The following is a 16,626-nucleotide window of genomic DNA, read 5'->3' as shown; positions in this document are numbered from 1 at the left end:
TTCTTCTTTTCTTTAATTTTTATTGTTTTTTCAAAAGTATTGTTAAAAAGACTAATTACTCAAAAAAAAAAAAGACTTAATTACCCTTACTTCTGTTAAGTTAACTGACAAAAATTTGATTGGGTATTTATTAGATCTAAAATAAAAGTTTAAATAGTTAATTGGGTCAAATAAAAATTCTTATATCAAGTTGAGACATGAGTTAAAGTTTATGAATCAAATTTGAAAAAAACCCATTTTAAAATATAAAAATTGTTGTCGAGAGTTTTAAAATGGACACCCAACTCCCAAATATTTGGACAGAACCTTTCAATTTTATCCCTATACTTTTTAGGCATAATATGTCCCTATACTTGCCAATTAATGCAAGACATTTTCAAAAGTGAATGGTGTGGGTCTCCTAAAAATTTAAAATAAATAAATCGGAAAAGCAATAAAGAAAAATATAAAGAAAATTGGCAAGGTTTTTTTTTTTTGGTCGAATAAATTGGCAAGGTTGATTCATTGAGTAATTTGAAGTAAAGAAAAAGAAATAAAAATGGTATTTTTTTTTTTTTTAAAAAAAAGGCCAAATGAAGGGTCCTCTAAAAAGAAAATTGGCAAGGTTGATTCATTTAGGAATTTTGAAGTAAATCGCACGCCTTGTAATTACGTGCGAATAAAAGGGTAGTTTTCAAAACCCCACTATCAGTCTATCACTACCCCTTGACGTGGCGCGCTTTCATTACCGAAACACCTTCACCACCCGACCTCACCCGCACTGGATCTCCGCTCCATCTTCTAGTTCACGCTCTCTATAGGCTTCTTCTCTGTCTGAGCGTTTAGAAACAAAGCCCATCGTTGGTCTTATTATTCACCTTCGAGCCCTCATCAAAAACCTCACTAACTACGCTCAGAGCGAGCCACCGAGCGCGCGCGCGAGAGAGAGAGCGAGCCCAACAGGTCCGTACAGTTCCTCCAGATCTCAGAGATCCATTTCGCTTCGCCATGGCTCAGCCTCTCGTAAAGAAGGACGACGATCGTGACGACGAAGGTGAGTGTGTGTCCCCGTCACTTGCAGACATTCAATTTGTTTCATTTTTCTCGCTCTCGAAATTCGATCTGGTTTTTCGCTCCCAATTTTGTTTAATTTTCGGTGCTCTACGTTGCGAGTAATGAATCCGCAATTCGTATTCCCAGATCTCTTTGTTTGTAGCTATTTTGTTTCCACCATTTGCGTATTGCGAGGCGTGTGAATCAGATTCCAGTGAATTAGGGTCTAATTCTTGTTGATCTGCTTCACTTTTGGCTGATCTGGTTCATTTCTGAGTTTTGCCACGCTTGTGTAGCAATGCGGATAGTAAACTCGTTGCAAATTTGCTTGGTTTGTTTTGATTTAATGTGATTGGCTTAGTGAGTTGGATCTTGTAGCCTTTCCGAATTGGTTTGGGTTTCTGGGGTATTAGCAATGTGAATTTTGTGAATTTTATAGTTATTATAGCTGCTTACTCAGGCTGTATGTTTGATAATGTTGGTTTACAGCAGAGTACTCACCATTTCTGGGGATTGAGAAGGGTGCTGTTCTTCAGGAAGCCAGGGTTTTCAATGATCCTCAGCTTGACGCAAGACGATGCTCTCAGGTTGTTGCTTTGCACCACCGCATTGCTCATCCAATTTCAGTTTTCTTTCTTCTTATTTGTTATGCAGAGATTGATTCTGTGTATTTTGTGTTCTCACATTTCAGGTTATCACAAAGCTTTTGTATCTTCTGAACCAGGGAGAAACCTTCACAAAGGTTAGCTTCCTTCTGTACTTAGTGGTTCTCGTTGCTTGTTGAACTGAAATCAATATTTTGTGTGTCAATTTTATTGATCAAGTTGCAGAATTTTGTTATTGACAATAACTTATTGTATTATTGGCCATCAATTGAATTATGTTATTTTTATAGGTTGAAGCTACAGAAGTTTTCTTTTCCGTGACTAAGCTTTTCCAATCGAGAGATATAGGATTGAGGAGAATGGTTTATCTGATGATAAAGGAGCTCTCACCCTCTGCGGATGAGGTGACATAACTTGATGATGTGATTTGATTTTCTTTATATATTTTCATGTACAAATATTGGGACTGACTCCTTATATATCTCCGATAACAAGGTTATTATTGTGACAAGCTCCCTGATGAAGGACATGAATAGTAAAACTGATATGTATCGGGCAAATGCTATTCGTGTGCTTTGCCGGATTACAGATGGAACCCTTCTTACCCAGATTGAGCGGTATTTGAAACAAGCCATTGTGGACAAGAATCCGGTGGTTGCAAGTGCAGCTCTAGTTAGTGGGATCCATCTGCTCCAGGTACTATTTCTGTCATTTCTGTTGTAGGATTTATTTGTTTGTTGACCTTGTCCCCTAACATTCCTCTTTTGACAGACTAACCCAGAGATTGTCAAAAGATGGAGTAATGAGGTTCAAGAAGCTGTCCAGTCAAGGGCAGCCCTTGTACAGTTCCATGCACTGGCTTTACTCCATCAGGTACGTGTGACTATTAGTTTGATTTATATTAACGATTTTTCTTTCGAAAATAGAGTAATTTGTTAGACTGAAATCCATTCCCTATGAAGGTTTTACCATATCATACCTAACTAATTATCTGAGTTCATAGACAAATGGTTGGTTGATGCCAGCATGTAAAACATGCAGACTAGGTAGTGCAGTGTGCCTAATGATTGGGTATTTGTACAGCCCTGTTTTACCTTTTAACACTCAGTCGTGGGCCTCTCAAACTTACTCAATCTTAATAGGTTCTATGTGTTGGCATTTATTCCATTTATGTGATCCTTGTAGTTAAGCAGGCACCTTTATTTTTTAAGTTTGTATTTGGAATATAAAGAACAAATCTTCATATTCCCAACATCTGTCAGTAGATTAAATTATAACGATCATGTTTAGAATTGAATGGTGTTGGGAAACTTGGTACTTTTGAATTTGCAGATACGGCAGAATGACCGTCTTGCTGTTAGCAAGTTGGTTACCAGCTTGACAAGGGGGACTGTTCGCTCGCCATTGGCCCAATGTCTGTTGATCCGTTATACTAGTCAGGTGCTTATTCTGCTGGAATTTTTTTTTTCATGAGTTGGTGTTTTTGTGCTTTATTTTATTTAATTATTTGTGTGCAGGTTATCCGTGAGTCAGCTGGAAATACACAAGCAGGCGACCGTCCTTTTTATGATTATCTTGAGGGTTGTCTGCGCCACAAAGCAGAGATGGTGATTTTTGAGGCTGCCAGAGCAATTACTGAGCTCCATGGCGTGACCAACAGGGAATTGACTCCAGCAATCACGGTTCTTCAGCTATTTTTAAGCTCTTCCAAACCAGTGTTGAGATTTGCTGCTGTCCGTACCTTGAACAAGGTTGCCCTTTTCCCCTTCTGCTGTACCACAAGTTCTGTGAAATTTATGCTAATTCACCATCAAGTTATTTTAGTGTCTCCTTTTGTTAGTAAATGAAATCAAAATGACATGCTTTTGTAGTTTTGAGGTAGATGAGATAACCTATATGAAAAGAGGTTGAGTGTATAATTAATCTATGAGACATTTATCCATACTTTATGGATCTTACTTCTCTCGTTTTTATTTTATGTAGAAAAGAAGCATTCTGATCTGTATTATCTTTATTGTAGTTACTTTATTAATGCACTTGATATATATTCTTCCTGATATCTTTTACTGATGACTTTGAACTTTCTGCAGGTGGCAATGACACATCCAATGGCTGTCACAAACTGCAACATTGATATGGAGAGTTTGATTTCTGACCAGAACAGAAGCATCGCCACACTTGCAATCACCACACTTCTGAAGACAGGAAATGAATCAAGTGTGGATCGCTTGATGAAGCAGATAACTAATTTCATGTCAGATATTGCTGACGAGTTCAAAATTGTAGTTGTGGAAGCCATAAGATCATTGTGCTTAAAGTTTCCATTGAAGTACAGAGCTCTGTGAGTGAGATATCAAATACTCTATTGTTATGTTTAACATCGGTTGGTTTTGTATGGCTCATATCTTCATTGGACATATCTTATTAATTTGTCTATATTTTTTCCCTTGCCTTTTTGTTTTTCACAGGATGAACTTCCTAAGCAACATTCTAAGAGAAGAAGGTGGATTTGAGTACAAAAAGGCAATTGTTGATTCAATTGTGATTCTCATAAGAGATATCCCTGAAGCAAAAGAAAGTGGTTTGCTTCATCTTTGCGAGTTCATTGAAGATTGTGAATTCACCTATCTTTCTACACAGGTGGCATTTTCTCTCATAATTTTCCTCAACAGTTTAATCAGCACAATTTGTTCTTGCCAATCCAACTCTTAATGTTCTTTTGGTTGATTGGATTTTATTATAATCAGATACTCCACTTTTTGGGGATTGAAGGGCCTAAAACCTCAGATCCAAGCAAATATATACGTTATATTTATAATCGAGTACATCTTGAGAATGCCACTGTCCGGGCCAGTGCAGTGAGCACATTGGCAAAATTTGGTGCTATGGTTGATTCATTGAAGGTAACATCCACATCTTTTTTGTTTTTGTTTTTTTTGCTATTTCTTTCCTCTTTTATGCAAATGAATTTTGTTTGCTGGCTATGGCTGGTTACTGATTTAAGTAAAATGTTTGTGTTCTTCTATGTTTCAGCCACGAGTGTTTGTTCTGTTGAGACGATGTCTCTTTGACAGTGATGATGAGGTATCTTTTATGTACTTTTGAGGCTTTATGTTTAGGTTATGTATAGCATACGTGTATGAACATTCACCTAAGAATAGGTGTGTGATAACTACACCTATTTGTTTTAGCTTTGGGCAATAACTACACCTAAGAATAGTATTTGTTTAAGAATAGGTGTATGAACATTAACGATTTATTTGTTTTAGCTTTGGGCAATAATTACATTGTTTTAATACTCTATCCTTCAGAAGATATTGAATTACTTTTTTGCTACATTCCCAGGTTCGTGATAGGGCAACGCTCTATCTGAATACACTTGGAGGAGATGGTTCAGTTGTTGAGACTGACAATGATGTAAAAGACTTCCTCTTTGGGTCTCTGGATGTTCCACTTGTCAATCTGGAGACAAGTTTGAAGAATTATGTAAGTCACCTCCAATCGATTTTTCCATTCTGTGCCATTAAGGTCCTTATCTCTTTACTGTTTTAATTTGGTTACAGGAGGCTTCAGAAGAACCCTTTGATATTAATTCTGTACCTAAGGAAGTTAAGTCTCAGCCTCTTGCTGAGAAGAAAGCCCAGAGTAAAAAACCAACTGGTCTGGGTGCTCCTCCAAGTGGTCCTGCATCCACAGTCGATGCTTACGAGAAGTTGCTATCCTCTATTCCAGAGTTTTCAAACTTTGGGAAGCTATTCAAGGTTCTGCAACGTGAATATTTCCTCATACTCCAATGCATGTTAAAACTAATATTTTTTTCTTTGGAATTAATTGTGTACTTTGTGCATATCAGTCCTCAGCACCTGTGGAATTGACAGAGGCAGAAACCGAATATGCAGTTAATTGTGTCAAGCACATTTTTGATAGTCATGTTGTGTTCCAGTACAACTGCACCAATACCATTCCTGAGCAATTACTGGAGAATGTAATGTCTGATTATATAGAACATCATTTCACTTTTGTAGCTCTACTTGAGAATTTCTTTGTAACTCTCTTTGTCTCTCAGGTCATTGTTGCCGTGGATGCTTCAGAAGCAGAGGACTTTTCTGAAGTGGCAACCAAGCCTCTCAGATCTCTTCCTTATGATACACCTGGACAGACCTTTTTGGCATTTGAGAAGCCAGAAGGTGTTCCTGCTGTTGGAAAATTTTCAAACATGTTGAGGTTCATTGTTAAAGAGGTACCAAGTTCTTCTCTTTATCCTTGTTTGTATATCAAGTTTCTTTACTGTCAATTGATCATTTAGAACCGGGCATTAGATTGAAACTGGTTTTAGCCATAGAACCCATGCAAAACTATATGTGAGTTTTGAAGTTCTTATAATGTGCCAGTCTTGTCATAAAAAATTATTGCATGGGAGGATATGTTATTCAAAGCTTATTTCCTACTAGATAAACTTCACACTCCATGTGTCTTGTTTGCTAATAAAGCCAGTTGATCTCCACTCATAACTTACCTCTTTAACTCACATATGAATTTGTTTGTAAATATTTCATTTATGAATTTGTTTTAATTCATGGGGATTCTCTGAATTGTGTGTTTGTGAAAAGAGACTAAAAAGATGTGTTCTAAGGACACTCAACAATATCATAGCTTCTTGTCTGGTTTTCATTTCTTATGAGTTGCGTGTATCTCACCAGGTCGATCCAACCACTGGCGAGGCAGAGGAAGATGGCGTGGAAGATGAATACCAGCTGGAGGACCTTGAGGTGGTTGCTGCTGATTATATGTTGAAGGTTCCGGTCTTCAATTTCAGGAATGCATGGGAAAGCATGGGCCCTGATTTTGAGCGGATAGATGAATATGGCCTGGGCCAAAGGGAGAGCTTGAATGAAGCTGTTAATGCTGTCATCGATCTCCTCGGAATGCAGCCCTGTGAGGTAATTTTGTTTTAAGGATAGAGTGTTTATCATTTGTTGATTATGCATTACTAATAATTATAACTATCGGAATCAGTTGATGTTCTAGATTGCAACAAGACTGATGCCTATTCAGTATATAAGCTTCTAGAAGGTTGATGTATCCATACTGTACTTGTTGGATACAATACTTCTCTCAATCCACATTTGACTAAATTACAACTTTTGTCACACCAAACTCACTTTCATCCTTGTGGTTGAAATTGCAACACATTTACCTTAACCACTTCAAGTTAGTCCAAATTGGTAATTTTATGAGCTTGATTGACAGAAAACACACCCTAAAATTATCTGACCTCATATTATGCCCTCCATTCCTCATTTGCTCCCTGTTCTGAGACTGAATGTTTGTTAATAATTTGTACTTTGTTAATTTGATTAGAAGCTTATGTCAAAATTGCTCTTATCTCAAAATTGCTCTCTAGAAGCTTATGTCAAAATTGCTCTTATCTCAAAATTGCTCTCTAGAAGCTTATGTCTATATGTATGGTTTCAGGGCACAGAGGTTCTTGCCAGCAACTCAAGGTCACACACATGTCTATTGTCTGGTGTATACATAGGCAATTTGAAGGTCCTTGTGCGGTTGTCATTTGGAATTGATAGTTCAAAGGAGGTTGCAATGAAGCTCGCAGTTAGATCCGAGGATGGGACCGTCAGCGATGCCATTCATGAGCTTGTGGCCAGCGGCTAGTCAGTAAACAACGTAGGAGGAATGTGTCATTTACACTATGGCCTTTTCTTTTTCTCCGATGAGAGATCACTGGTGGGATGGGATGGCTGCTGCATACAGAAACAAACATTTTGTAGAAAGAATTGCACATTAAATTTGAAGTTCAGGTGCTTGCAAGGGGTCAATTTGCATTTTTATTGAGCGTTTGCCTGCTCATCCGTTTAATTAGTAATAATGGTCGGAAGAATCATGTCAAGCTCATTGGATTGTAGCATCACCTGTTACCTTTTTCTCTCTTTTTTGGTTTTTCGTTTCTTTCATGTGTAGTTTCCCTTACATTGTCTAATGTACAAGACATGAATTTTGAGGCAGTCTTAATCACAAGTGAATTCTATTGTTTGGTTTCTCTGGTATTCAATCTGAACAACTGTATCACACAAATTGTGATCTCTCTCACGCACGTATATAGGGATAGAAATACTTGCTTAAGGGACTTAAATTGAAGAGTTGCATTTAATGGTTTAACATAGCTATTGAAATCAATAGCTCATTAAAGTTAATTAAACTCTTCAATTCATACTGTCTCAAGTTCGATCCCTCCCACCAATTCAAAAAAACAAAAAAAAAAGTGAAGTGCGCATCTAACGTAACGTACTTCAATTGAGAAATAATGAATGCTTGACGCAAGTTCATTCAAACACTGAAATATATATAGATCGGGTTCTTTTTTCAAGAGGGTTGGACCATTGTGTGCATGTTTGGTTTCATTTGTACTTATCTAAAATTATTTCTCTCACAGAGTCACAGCTACAACATTAATTACTTGTTTACACTCAGTTATATACGCTGGTTTAAAGATCCTATCAGTTTCTTTATACATTTAGATTACCTGGATATCCATGCATGGGATATATAGAATAAGATTGTAGCCAAAAGTTTTTTCCTTTCTCTCAATTCTCACCGGTTCAGTGAACAATGTTTAGATATAAAAATTAGAAAGTACGTACAAACTTGATCAACTACGTAGAAAGTATACTTGTCCCTCCAAATGTGTTGTTTCATATTTGGAATAAGTACAAACCCATATATATCCCCCCACCCTCCTCTCCCCCAAAAAGAAAGACATAGAAAAAAGACGAAAAAATTACAACTCCATCAATGGCTATGTTTGGGATACTCCGGAATGGAATGTCACAATTATTCATGTGCTTTCTACCATCATCAGCAATATATCATCATGGTGGTGAATACAAAAATGGCTGCAGGAGGAAGAGTGCCACTTAATCACTTTGACATGGTACATACATGACAATTAAATAAAGCAGTACCTAAATTAATTAACTCTAATTTATTAATTAACCTGCAGGATCTTTATGCATGATCTCTAGTACTCCAAGGACCTCCAGTTTCTCATCATCCCTCATGTTATTCTAGTTCAAGTGTTTGAGTAATTGGTTCAAGCAGGACTGTCCATCCGGCTTGCTCCAGCTTTCCTCTCAATCTCTTGCGAGTGATCGCTGCTAGTGGCCCCATATTCGCTGCTCGGATAGTCCGTGCTGTCATTCAGTGCCGTCTTCCTAAACTGCTTCATGTTCTCATTGTATGAGTCACGATCAAACTCCGAACTAGTACCAGAAGAGCCGAAGAAACCACGTTGGCCGGGCTTAACGCCCTCGCTCAAGTCTTCCATCGACACATCGCCTTCCAACGCACGCACAATCTATTCAAACAACATTTCATAAGCGACCACATCTCTAATAAAAGTGAAATTCATTTGAATAAAACTATTTGGACCATTTTAATTGACAACCTTTCTTTACCACCTCTCTATTACCTGACTCATTTTTGGACGCTTCCTTCCGGCCTGACGAGTGCTTGCAGCCGCACACGCAATCATGCGTGCCATCTCTTCAGGATTATAGTTCTTCTCTAGCCGTGGATCCGCCAACTCAGAAAAGTTCCCATCCTCTATTGCACGCTGGCAGAGAGGCCTAGCCTGTTCATCATCCATACATATGTATAATCCAATGAATTACTCAAATTCTTAATTTGTTATAACTAATCTGAAAATTAAGCAGATATATATGAAGTCATGCTCTCTTTTGATATATTGATCTGATATGTTATTTTGTTAGGCTAAAAATTAAGATCACATGTTCTTTTTTTTCTTTTTTTTGGCCAAAATTAAGATCACATGTTCAAACATGCATGATTCAACATAATCAATGGTTCAAATTTACAGCTTAAAACATGATAATGTTCTCTAATCATATCAATAAACTATGAATCTAAGCCAAACATTTAATGGATAGTTAACTTAATCAATAATCTAAATTCATAATATCAAAAGAAAACATTGTGCATATATAAATTGAGGGAGGTGAGGTGTTCAAACCCAGTCTACTAAAGTATCCTCCTCGTAGTCACCAGTGGTGTCTATAGGGCGCCGTCCGGTGATTAGCTCCAAGAGCATGATACCAAAAGAGAAAACATCGGACTTCTCAGTTAGCTTGCCACTTGATGCGTATTCAGGAGCCAAGTACCTGCATAACAATACTTTGTTTAATTCCATAATTTAATTTTCATCTTCTGTGAGTTTTTTATTTGGGTAAGAGAAGATTCGAATTTGAGATTCCTCCAACAATATAAAAAAGAATATCATCAGACTAATAACTAGTTGGTTAGAGTTTCTTAATTACGTACCCAAAAGTTCCCATGATGCGAGTAGAGACATGGGTTTCGTTTGCTTCATTGAGCTTTGCCAACCCAAAATCTGCTACCTGAAGAAAAGTATTCATGCACAAATGCACATATACCCCAAATCAATTAGCTGATAACAATTAATTAGCCAATGCAAATAATTATTCATAAGTCATATCATAGGATTTACTATTTGTATAACATTTCTTTTTTATCACATATCTAATAGAAGCAGGATCCACTTATATAGGTGGAGTTTGTCCTGCCTCTATTAAAAATATGATACTAATTAATACTAATTAAGGTGGTGCAAATAATATGTTACATTTAACATTACTCACATTCTATATATAATATCTTAAAACTAACAAATTAATTGGGGTAAAAGCTATGTAACAGCATATACCTTAGCTTCGAAATTATCGTCAATCAGAATATTTGCAGTTTTAATGTCTCGGTGGATAATCTTTGGGTGACCTGCAACACATAACATGCATTTGAGAGAGAGAGAGAGAGAGAGAGAGAGAGAGAGAGAGAGAGAGAGAGAGAGAGAGAGAGAGTTTCTGAAACTACTAACAGTCTTCGTGGAGGTAAGCAAGCCCTTTAGCCGATCCCAAAGCAATTTTGATTCTGGAGGCCCAGTCCAATGGTGGGCGACCCTTGCCTGTGAGATTATGATCAATATATATGGTGTTCATCAATAAATTCAATATGGAACTTGACCATTAATTATGGTGTTCATTCTGTTTGTATTGTTTTTGGCACTGCCAAAACCCTTTCAAATGACTAAAAACGGTTTTGGAAGTTAGGAACGCACTTGTAGTGCTTCCTGAAAAAGTACTTGTGAGTATGGAAGCACCTGCATTCTTAATGAAAATTTTGACCTACTTCTAATAAAAGTGTTATTGAACAATAGCGCTAAGTGTCATTTCAACTGATATATATGCATACCGTGAAGGTGGAACTCAAGGTTGTTATTAGGAACAAATTCATAAACCAAGAGCTTTCGTTCTCCGGAAAGGCAATATCCCACAAGAGAGACAAGGTGGCGGTGATGGACTCGGCTAATAATCTCAACCTCCGCTGCGAATTCGCGGTCTCCTTGTCCACTACCCGCCTTGAGGCTCTTCACAGCGATTTCCTTACCATTTGGCAACACCCCTTTGTGCACGTACCCAAACCCACCTTGCCCTAATAGCTTAGCCTGGGCGAACCCTGAGGTTGCAACTGCTAGTTCTTCATAGCTGAAGGTACTCTTGTTGAACCCCAGAGCCACAGAAGGGTGTGGTGGCGGCAAGGCGGGGCCATGTGGACCGGAGTTGTACGCCGAGCTCATGTCGCTACTCATCATGGCCGGCGGCGCATGCCCAGATTGCCAACCTCCATGGGGTGGAGGCATGTTCATAACATGCTCGTTGCTTTTATATGGTCCACTCTGCCAATAATCACTCCCTCCTCCTGCATGCACATTACCCATGTAAGTCTTTGGGATTGAAAGTATAAATATATATATTCATACTATCATTATTGTTTCACACAAAGTCATTAAGTATATTCTTTTTAGTTAGCACCAAGCAGGGTCCAAAACATAATTATTTCTTAAACTTCCTTGCAAGCCAAGATTCATTTATGTTAATTAAAAAGCCATACATGTTTTATATGTTGAAATAATCTTGAATTTGGTCAAGAAAATGAATGAGAAATTAGAATAAAACCATTCCTATCATCTCAAAAGACCATCATATATACTATATGTCTAATAAAAGTAGAATCCACTTGAGATAATACGTACAGAAGATGGTAAGTTGGGATAATCCACATAAGAGAAATAAATAAATAAAAAACATAAAAGGACTCAAATTGTATAAACGTTTAAGAATGAGGGCCTTGGAGAGTTAGAGTTTTGAAATACCAATGGGATTATTTTCATGGTGCATCCGTCGCTTCTTCTTCTTTTTAGAGCATGCCAAGCAGAGCAAAATCATGAGAAGCAACAATATCCCTGCCGCAGCTACAACTCCTACTATGAGAGGTGTGGTTGAGTTGGAGTTCGAGCGCGAAGGTGGCGAGCTATCATTTGATGTATCCAATGATGTTGCAGGGGACTTGTTTGATGATCCGAGTGCCGGTGGTGGCGACCATTTTCCATTGGACGATTTGGGTGGTGACCAATTCCCTTGGGATGAATTGGGTGATGACTGCGAAGATGAATTGTTATAATTGCTGGAATTTCCTCCATTGTTGTTATTGTTGGAATTTCCTCCATTGTTGTTATTGTTGGAATTCCCTCCATTATTGTTATTGTTGGAATTTCCTCCATTGTTGTTATTGTTGGAATTCCCTCCATTGTTGTTATTGTCAGAATTCCCTCCATTGTTGTTATTGTTGGAATTCCCTCCATTGTTGTTATTGTCAGAATTCCCTCCATTGTTGTTACTGTCAGATTTCCCACCATTGTTGTCAGAATTCCCACCATTGTTGTTGTTGTCAGAATTCCCTCCATTGTTGTCGTTGTTGGAATTCCCTCCATTGTTGCTGTTGTTGGAATTCCCTCCATTGTTGTTGTTGTTGTTGTTGTTAGAATTCCCGTCATTATTGTTGGAATCCCCACCTCCACTATTGTCAGAATTCCCTCCGTTGTTATTGTCGGAATTCCCTCCGTTGTTATTGTCGGAACTCCCTCCATTATTTTGGTTATCTGATGCTGACGATGATGATGAGTCATTTGAAGGCGATGATTGATCCTTTTGAGACTGTGAATTCGAATCCGAGTTTGATGAGCTATCCGAAGTAGGCGCCATTTTGAGGCGGAGTTTCCGACCAAGATTATCGTGGAACGGTGCCGGAGAAACCCCACCGCTCCTTCAATTAATGGTGAGCCTGATGACCCCTAACCATAACGTTAATCAAACATATAAAATATTAGGTAAACAATACTTCACTATTTCAAAATTAAACCAATCCAACACAATAGATAGATAGGTAGAGAGAGAGAGAGAGCTTAATTGGATAGAAATATCATGCATGCATGCATGACATGCAAAGAACAAAGAGTTAATTAATGTACAAAACAAATTCAACATGCATGCATGCATGCATGGATGAATGAACGTCAAGTTAATTGTTCTTGTTGCATGCATGCATGGTGTACATACGTAGGTGCGTGTGGTTGTGTAATTGAGAGAGGGATTGCAGGCACCTGAAGGAGAAGGGCATGCAGGGGAGGATTCTCAAAGGAGGAAGAGGAAAACGAGGTGCATGGTAATAGTTTCTTCAAGGGAACGAGCAAATCGTGGTCTTTTCCACATATCATCCCTCCCCCGACAAATAAGGATCAGGGTTAGTTTTCTCTGCCAACTTCTATTTTTAAGCAAATGCTTTCTGGTTTTTGCTATTTTTGAGCTACCATTTTTAATTCTTTGGTACAAAAAGAGGGTCAAGGTTGTTCAAACAATTTGCTATATATATATATATATCCTCATTTCCCCGTCCTCCTAATACTAAAGACATGTACATGTCCACATTAACAGACACAAAGGCACAAAGCACACCGTTAATTAACTCTCATCCAAAAAACTGAAAAAACAAAAGTTGATTCAACCCTCCCAGTCACAGGTTCATGTCTTCCTTACAACTTTTTTATACGCGTAAATTTTTGTGCAATAACTAATTGGTCACGTGATGCTCATATGAAGACTTTTTTTTTTTTGGGCCAACACATATGAAGACTTGGATATATAAAGCCTACGTACGGTTGTGGAGAAGAATTTTTCTTTCTTTTATTTTCTTTATTACTTTTAATACCATAAGTCATTAAGCATGAAAGAGATGGAAAAAAAAAAAGGTATGTTTAACTATAAGCTAGGAGAGAAACTTTCCGGTAATAAAGATATGACTGATTCAGTAACATGATAGAACATATGCTCATAATGCTCTTATACTTCATCACATAAAACTTTCTCTAATTTTAAAATAAAACATATCTCATGTAATGTCAAGTTATCCCTTATCCCTATTATAGGTAAATTTTTTTCCTAATTGTAAGTGACATACCACTCATTTAATTATCCAAAAGGACATCAACTTGTGTTATTATAGTGATCGACGCTTAGTGTCTAGCACTCGGCAAATGTAGTTATGTAGTTGTAGCTGCAATTAACTACAGTTGCAGTAATAACAGTGTAGCTATACTATATATCCCCAATAAAAATATTAACGTTAAATCTTAAACCAATAAATCTAGAAAACTTAATCAACCCAACAACTATTAAGATTTAAGTAGAAAATAAAGAAAAAAATTGATTGGCAACTATAGTTGCGCTATAGATATACTACCGAGCGATTATGGTAGCTACACTGAACACTCGTCGCACAGTCTAATATTCATTGATGCACACACCTGACACACACGGAAAATGTCCTTATTGTTATGTTATCTAGTTGTGCACTTGTGCATGTCCTTCTGAATATATAACAAATCAAATTTGCGTTAATTTTGAATATTTTAGAAGTTCGTACGCTAATAGCATGCACAATGGACATGCTAAATGCTAAATGCTATAGCAGAGATAGCATTTTTTTGGTAAAAAATGAACTACAATGGGAGAGGTTTGCTAAATGCTAATTTAGCAATTGCTAAATTTTTGTGCTAAATTTAGCATAGCAATCTTTTGAACCAAGACAAGTGTGGAACCCGACCAGAATAATGTGGAAGAAATGCTGTGCATGAAATCCATGTAGTGGCTTCCTAGCTTTTGTGTCATTGGAGCAAAACCAACAAAAGCTATAACTAAAGCTAAAAAGTTGTGCTAAATATAGAATTTAACAATTTAGCATAGCAAGTGGCCAAAAAAAAAAAAACAAGGGTAAATTACAATTATATACCTCAACTATACACCACTTTTCAATTAACTTAATACCTCAAGTTCAAAAAGTTGCATTAAGGTACACTAACTACGAAACCGTGTCAATTAGGTACCTCTGTTAGTCTGGCCGTCAAAAAGGCCGTTATCTGATGACGTGACATACCACTAAAAGACTTCATTTCAATGTAGTACCTCAACTTTATCATGTTTTTCAAGTTCATACCTCAAGTTAAAAAAGTTGCAAATAAATAAATGTTTTCAAGTTTTTATCTCAACTTCACCTCAACTTTTGACCCATCAAATCTTCACCAAAATCAACAATCTTATACTCATTTTGAAGCTATGAATCTCCTCTTTATAACCATATAGACATAATTCAAAAAAAAGCTATAAAACGCGAGATAAGTAGTCACAAATTAGGCTACCCGAAATTGCCAATTTGTTTGGAAAATTTGGCAGTTTCAAATAGCCTATTTTGTGACCAATTATCTCGAGTTTCATAACTCATTTTTGCATGATTTTTATATGGCTGTAAAGAGGAGATTCATAGCTTCAAAATGAGTATAAGATTGATAATTTTGGTGGAGATTTGATGGGTCAAAAGCTGGGGTGAAGTTGAGATAAAAATTGAAAAACATTTATTTATTTGTAAGTTTTTGAACTTGAGATATGAACTTGAAAAACATGGTAAAATTGAGGTACTAAATTGAAATGAAGCCTTTTAGTGGTGTGTCACGTCATCTGATAACGGCCTTTTTGACGGCCAGACTAACGGAGGTACCTAACTGACACGATTTAGTAATTGGGGTACCTTAATGCAACTTTTTGAACTTGAGGTACCAAGTTGAAAAGTAGTGTATAGTTGAGGTATATAATTGTAATTATAGAAAATTAGGATTAAATTCCAAATCCCAATAATTTTTTGGTATAGCATAAAAACCATATAATATTTCAATTGAACTACCAAATTTAAATGTAGTTTTTAGATTAGGTCACAAATATGTTGACCCCTTTGATTTGATCTTTTTCCATTTGACATTTTTATCCTTTGGCCTACATATGATGAGTGTTAGTTAAAATTTATAAGGTTTTGACAAAATTGCCCTTGTGACTTTTATATTATCTTAAAAATTTGCTAATGTAATCTCAACTTCACATTTAGTTGTGACTGTACGACACTCACAACTTCAAATTTAGTTGTGACTAAACGACAGTCACATCTAAGTTGTGACTTAATTGAATTTTTTTTAGAGAAATTATACTACAATATAGTATAAATAGAGGTCAAAACAATACTTTTACTCAAAATAATATATAATATAGTGGTGTGAGTTGTCTCTAACAATTTACCAAGACAGTCACAATTAAGTTGTGACTAGATTAATTTTTATTTATTTTATAATACAATATAGTATAAATTAATGTAATATTTGTGATGTAATATTATTTTTATTTTTTTTACTGTAGTGGCATGTGATGTAATATTTATAAATTCTAATACTTTTTACTTTATTAATTTGTTTGACTTTTCAATTAGTACCTAGTCTAAAATGCTATTTAATTTTGATACCTAAACTAAATTTTTTTTAAAATTTAGTAGTTAAAATCAATGGACCTTTGTAATTAACCCAAAAAACAATTTAGCATAGCAAAAACCATTCTGCATGCTCTTAATCATAATAAATGTAAAAAAAATAAATTGCATATGTGATATTCTCTACCAACAAGGAGCCCAATACCTTGACAAAATATTACAAGCTAAGAAGCTTTGAATT

General features: G+C 36.5%; 2 protein-coding genes across 3 annotated transcripts; one reads left to right on the top strand and one right to left on the bottom strand.

The window, feature by feature from the left end:
• Nucleotides 1-750: 750 nt before the first annotated feature.
• Nucleotides 751-7,692, top strand: LOC147276946 (coatomer gamma-2 subunit, putative / gamma-2 coat protein, putative / gamma-2 COP). 2 transcript variants are annotated; one of them, XM_086254692.1, is made up of 18 exons: nt 751-1,033; nt 1,525-1,619; nt 1,724-1,774; nt 1,928-2,041; nt 2,133-2,333; nt 2,409-2,510; nt 2,970-3,077; nt 3,155-3,388; nt 3,728-3,978; nt 4,106-4,277; nt 4,385-4,540; nt 4,671-4,721; nt 4,983-5,123; nt 5,201-5,398; nt 5,491-5,622; nt 5,704-5,877; nt 6,338-6,577; nt 7,113-7,692. In XM_086254692.1, exons 1-18 carry the CDS (start codon nt 988-990, stop codon nt 7,305-7,307), a joined length of 2,661 nt encoding a protein of 886 aa, XP_086110818.1. In that variant the 5' UTR covers nt 751-987; the 3' UTR covers nt 7,308-7,692. The 2 variants fall into 2 exon arrangements, with proteins under 2 accessions (XP_086110818.1, XP_086110817.1); XM_086254691.1 differs by having other exon boundaries at nt 1,522-1,619.
• A 1,050-nt stretch (nt 7,693-8,742) lies between these two features.
• PERK5 (Protein kinase superfamily protein) lies at nt 8,743-12,787 on the bottom strand. Its single transcript, XM_086255583.1, has 8 exons — nt 11,899-12,787; nt 10,938-11,444; nt 10,564-10,650; nt 10,393-10,463; nt 9,990-10,066; nt 9,682-9,829; nt 9,121-9,282; nt 8,743-9,006 (listed from the first exon to the last, which is right to left on the bottom strand). Exons 1-8 carry the CDS (start codon nt 12,785-12,787, stop codon nt 8,743-8,745), a joined length of 2,205 nt encoding a protein of 734 aa, XP_086111709.1.
• Between the last annotated feature and the right edge of the window lie 3,839 nt (nt 12,788-16,626).

The sequence above is a fragment of the Dryas octopetala genome, chromosome 8, assembly GCF_963921425.1.
Source record: "Dryas octopetala chromosome 8, drDryOcto1.1, whole genome shotgun sequence".
In the NCBI taxonomy this organism is placed as follows: Eukaryota; Viridiplantae; Streptophyta; class Magnoliopsida; order Rosales; family Rosaceae; genus Dryas; species Dryas octopetala.
Note: the sequence above shows the minus strand (reverse complement) of the source record. Positions and strands in the feature narration are given on the sequence as shown.

Excerpts from the sequence above, each read along its gene's own strand:
- LOC147276946 (XM_086254691.1), top strand. The coding sequence starts at position 988 with ATGGCTCAGCCTCTCGTAAAGAAGGACGACGATCGTGACGACGAAG. Across the intron at positions 4,541-4,670 it reads CTATGGTTGATTCATTGAAG|CCACGAGTGTTTGTTCTGTT; the intron begins GTAACATCCACA and ends TCTATGTTTCAG. Across the intron at positions 5,124-5,200 it reads AGACAAGTTTGAAGAATTAT|GAGGCTTCAGAAGAACCCTT; the intron begins GTAAGTCACCTC and ends ATTTGGTTACAG.
- PERK5 (XM_086255583.1), bottom strand. The coding sequence starts at position 12,787 with ATGGCGCCTACTTCGGATAGCTCATCAAACTCGGATTCGAATTCACAG. Across the intron at positions 10,651-10,937 it reads CCTTGAGTTCCACCTTCACG|GCAAGGGTCGCCCACCATTG; the intron begins GTATGCATATAT and ends ATAATCTCACAG. Across the intron at positions 10,464-10,563 it reads TGCTTACCTCCACGAAGACT|GTCACCCAAAGATTATCCAC; the intron begins GTTAGTAGTTTC and ends TATGTGTTGCAG.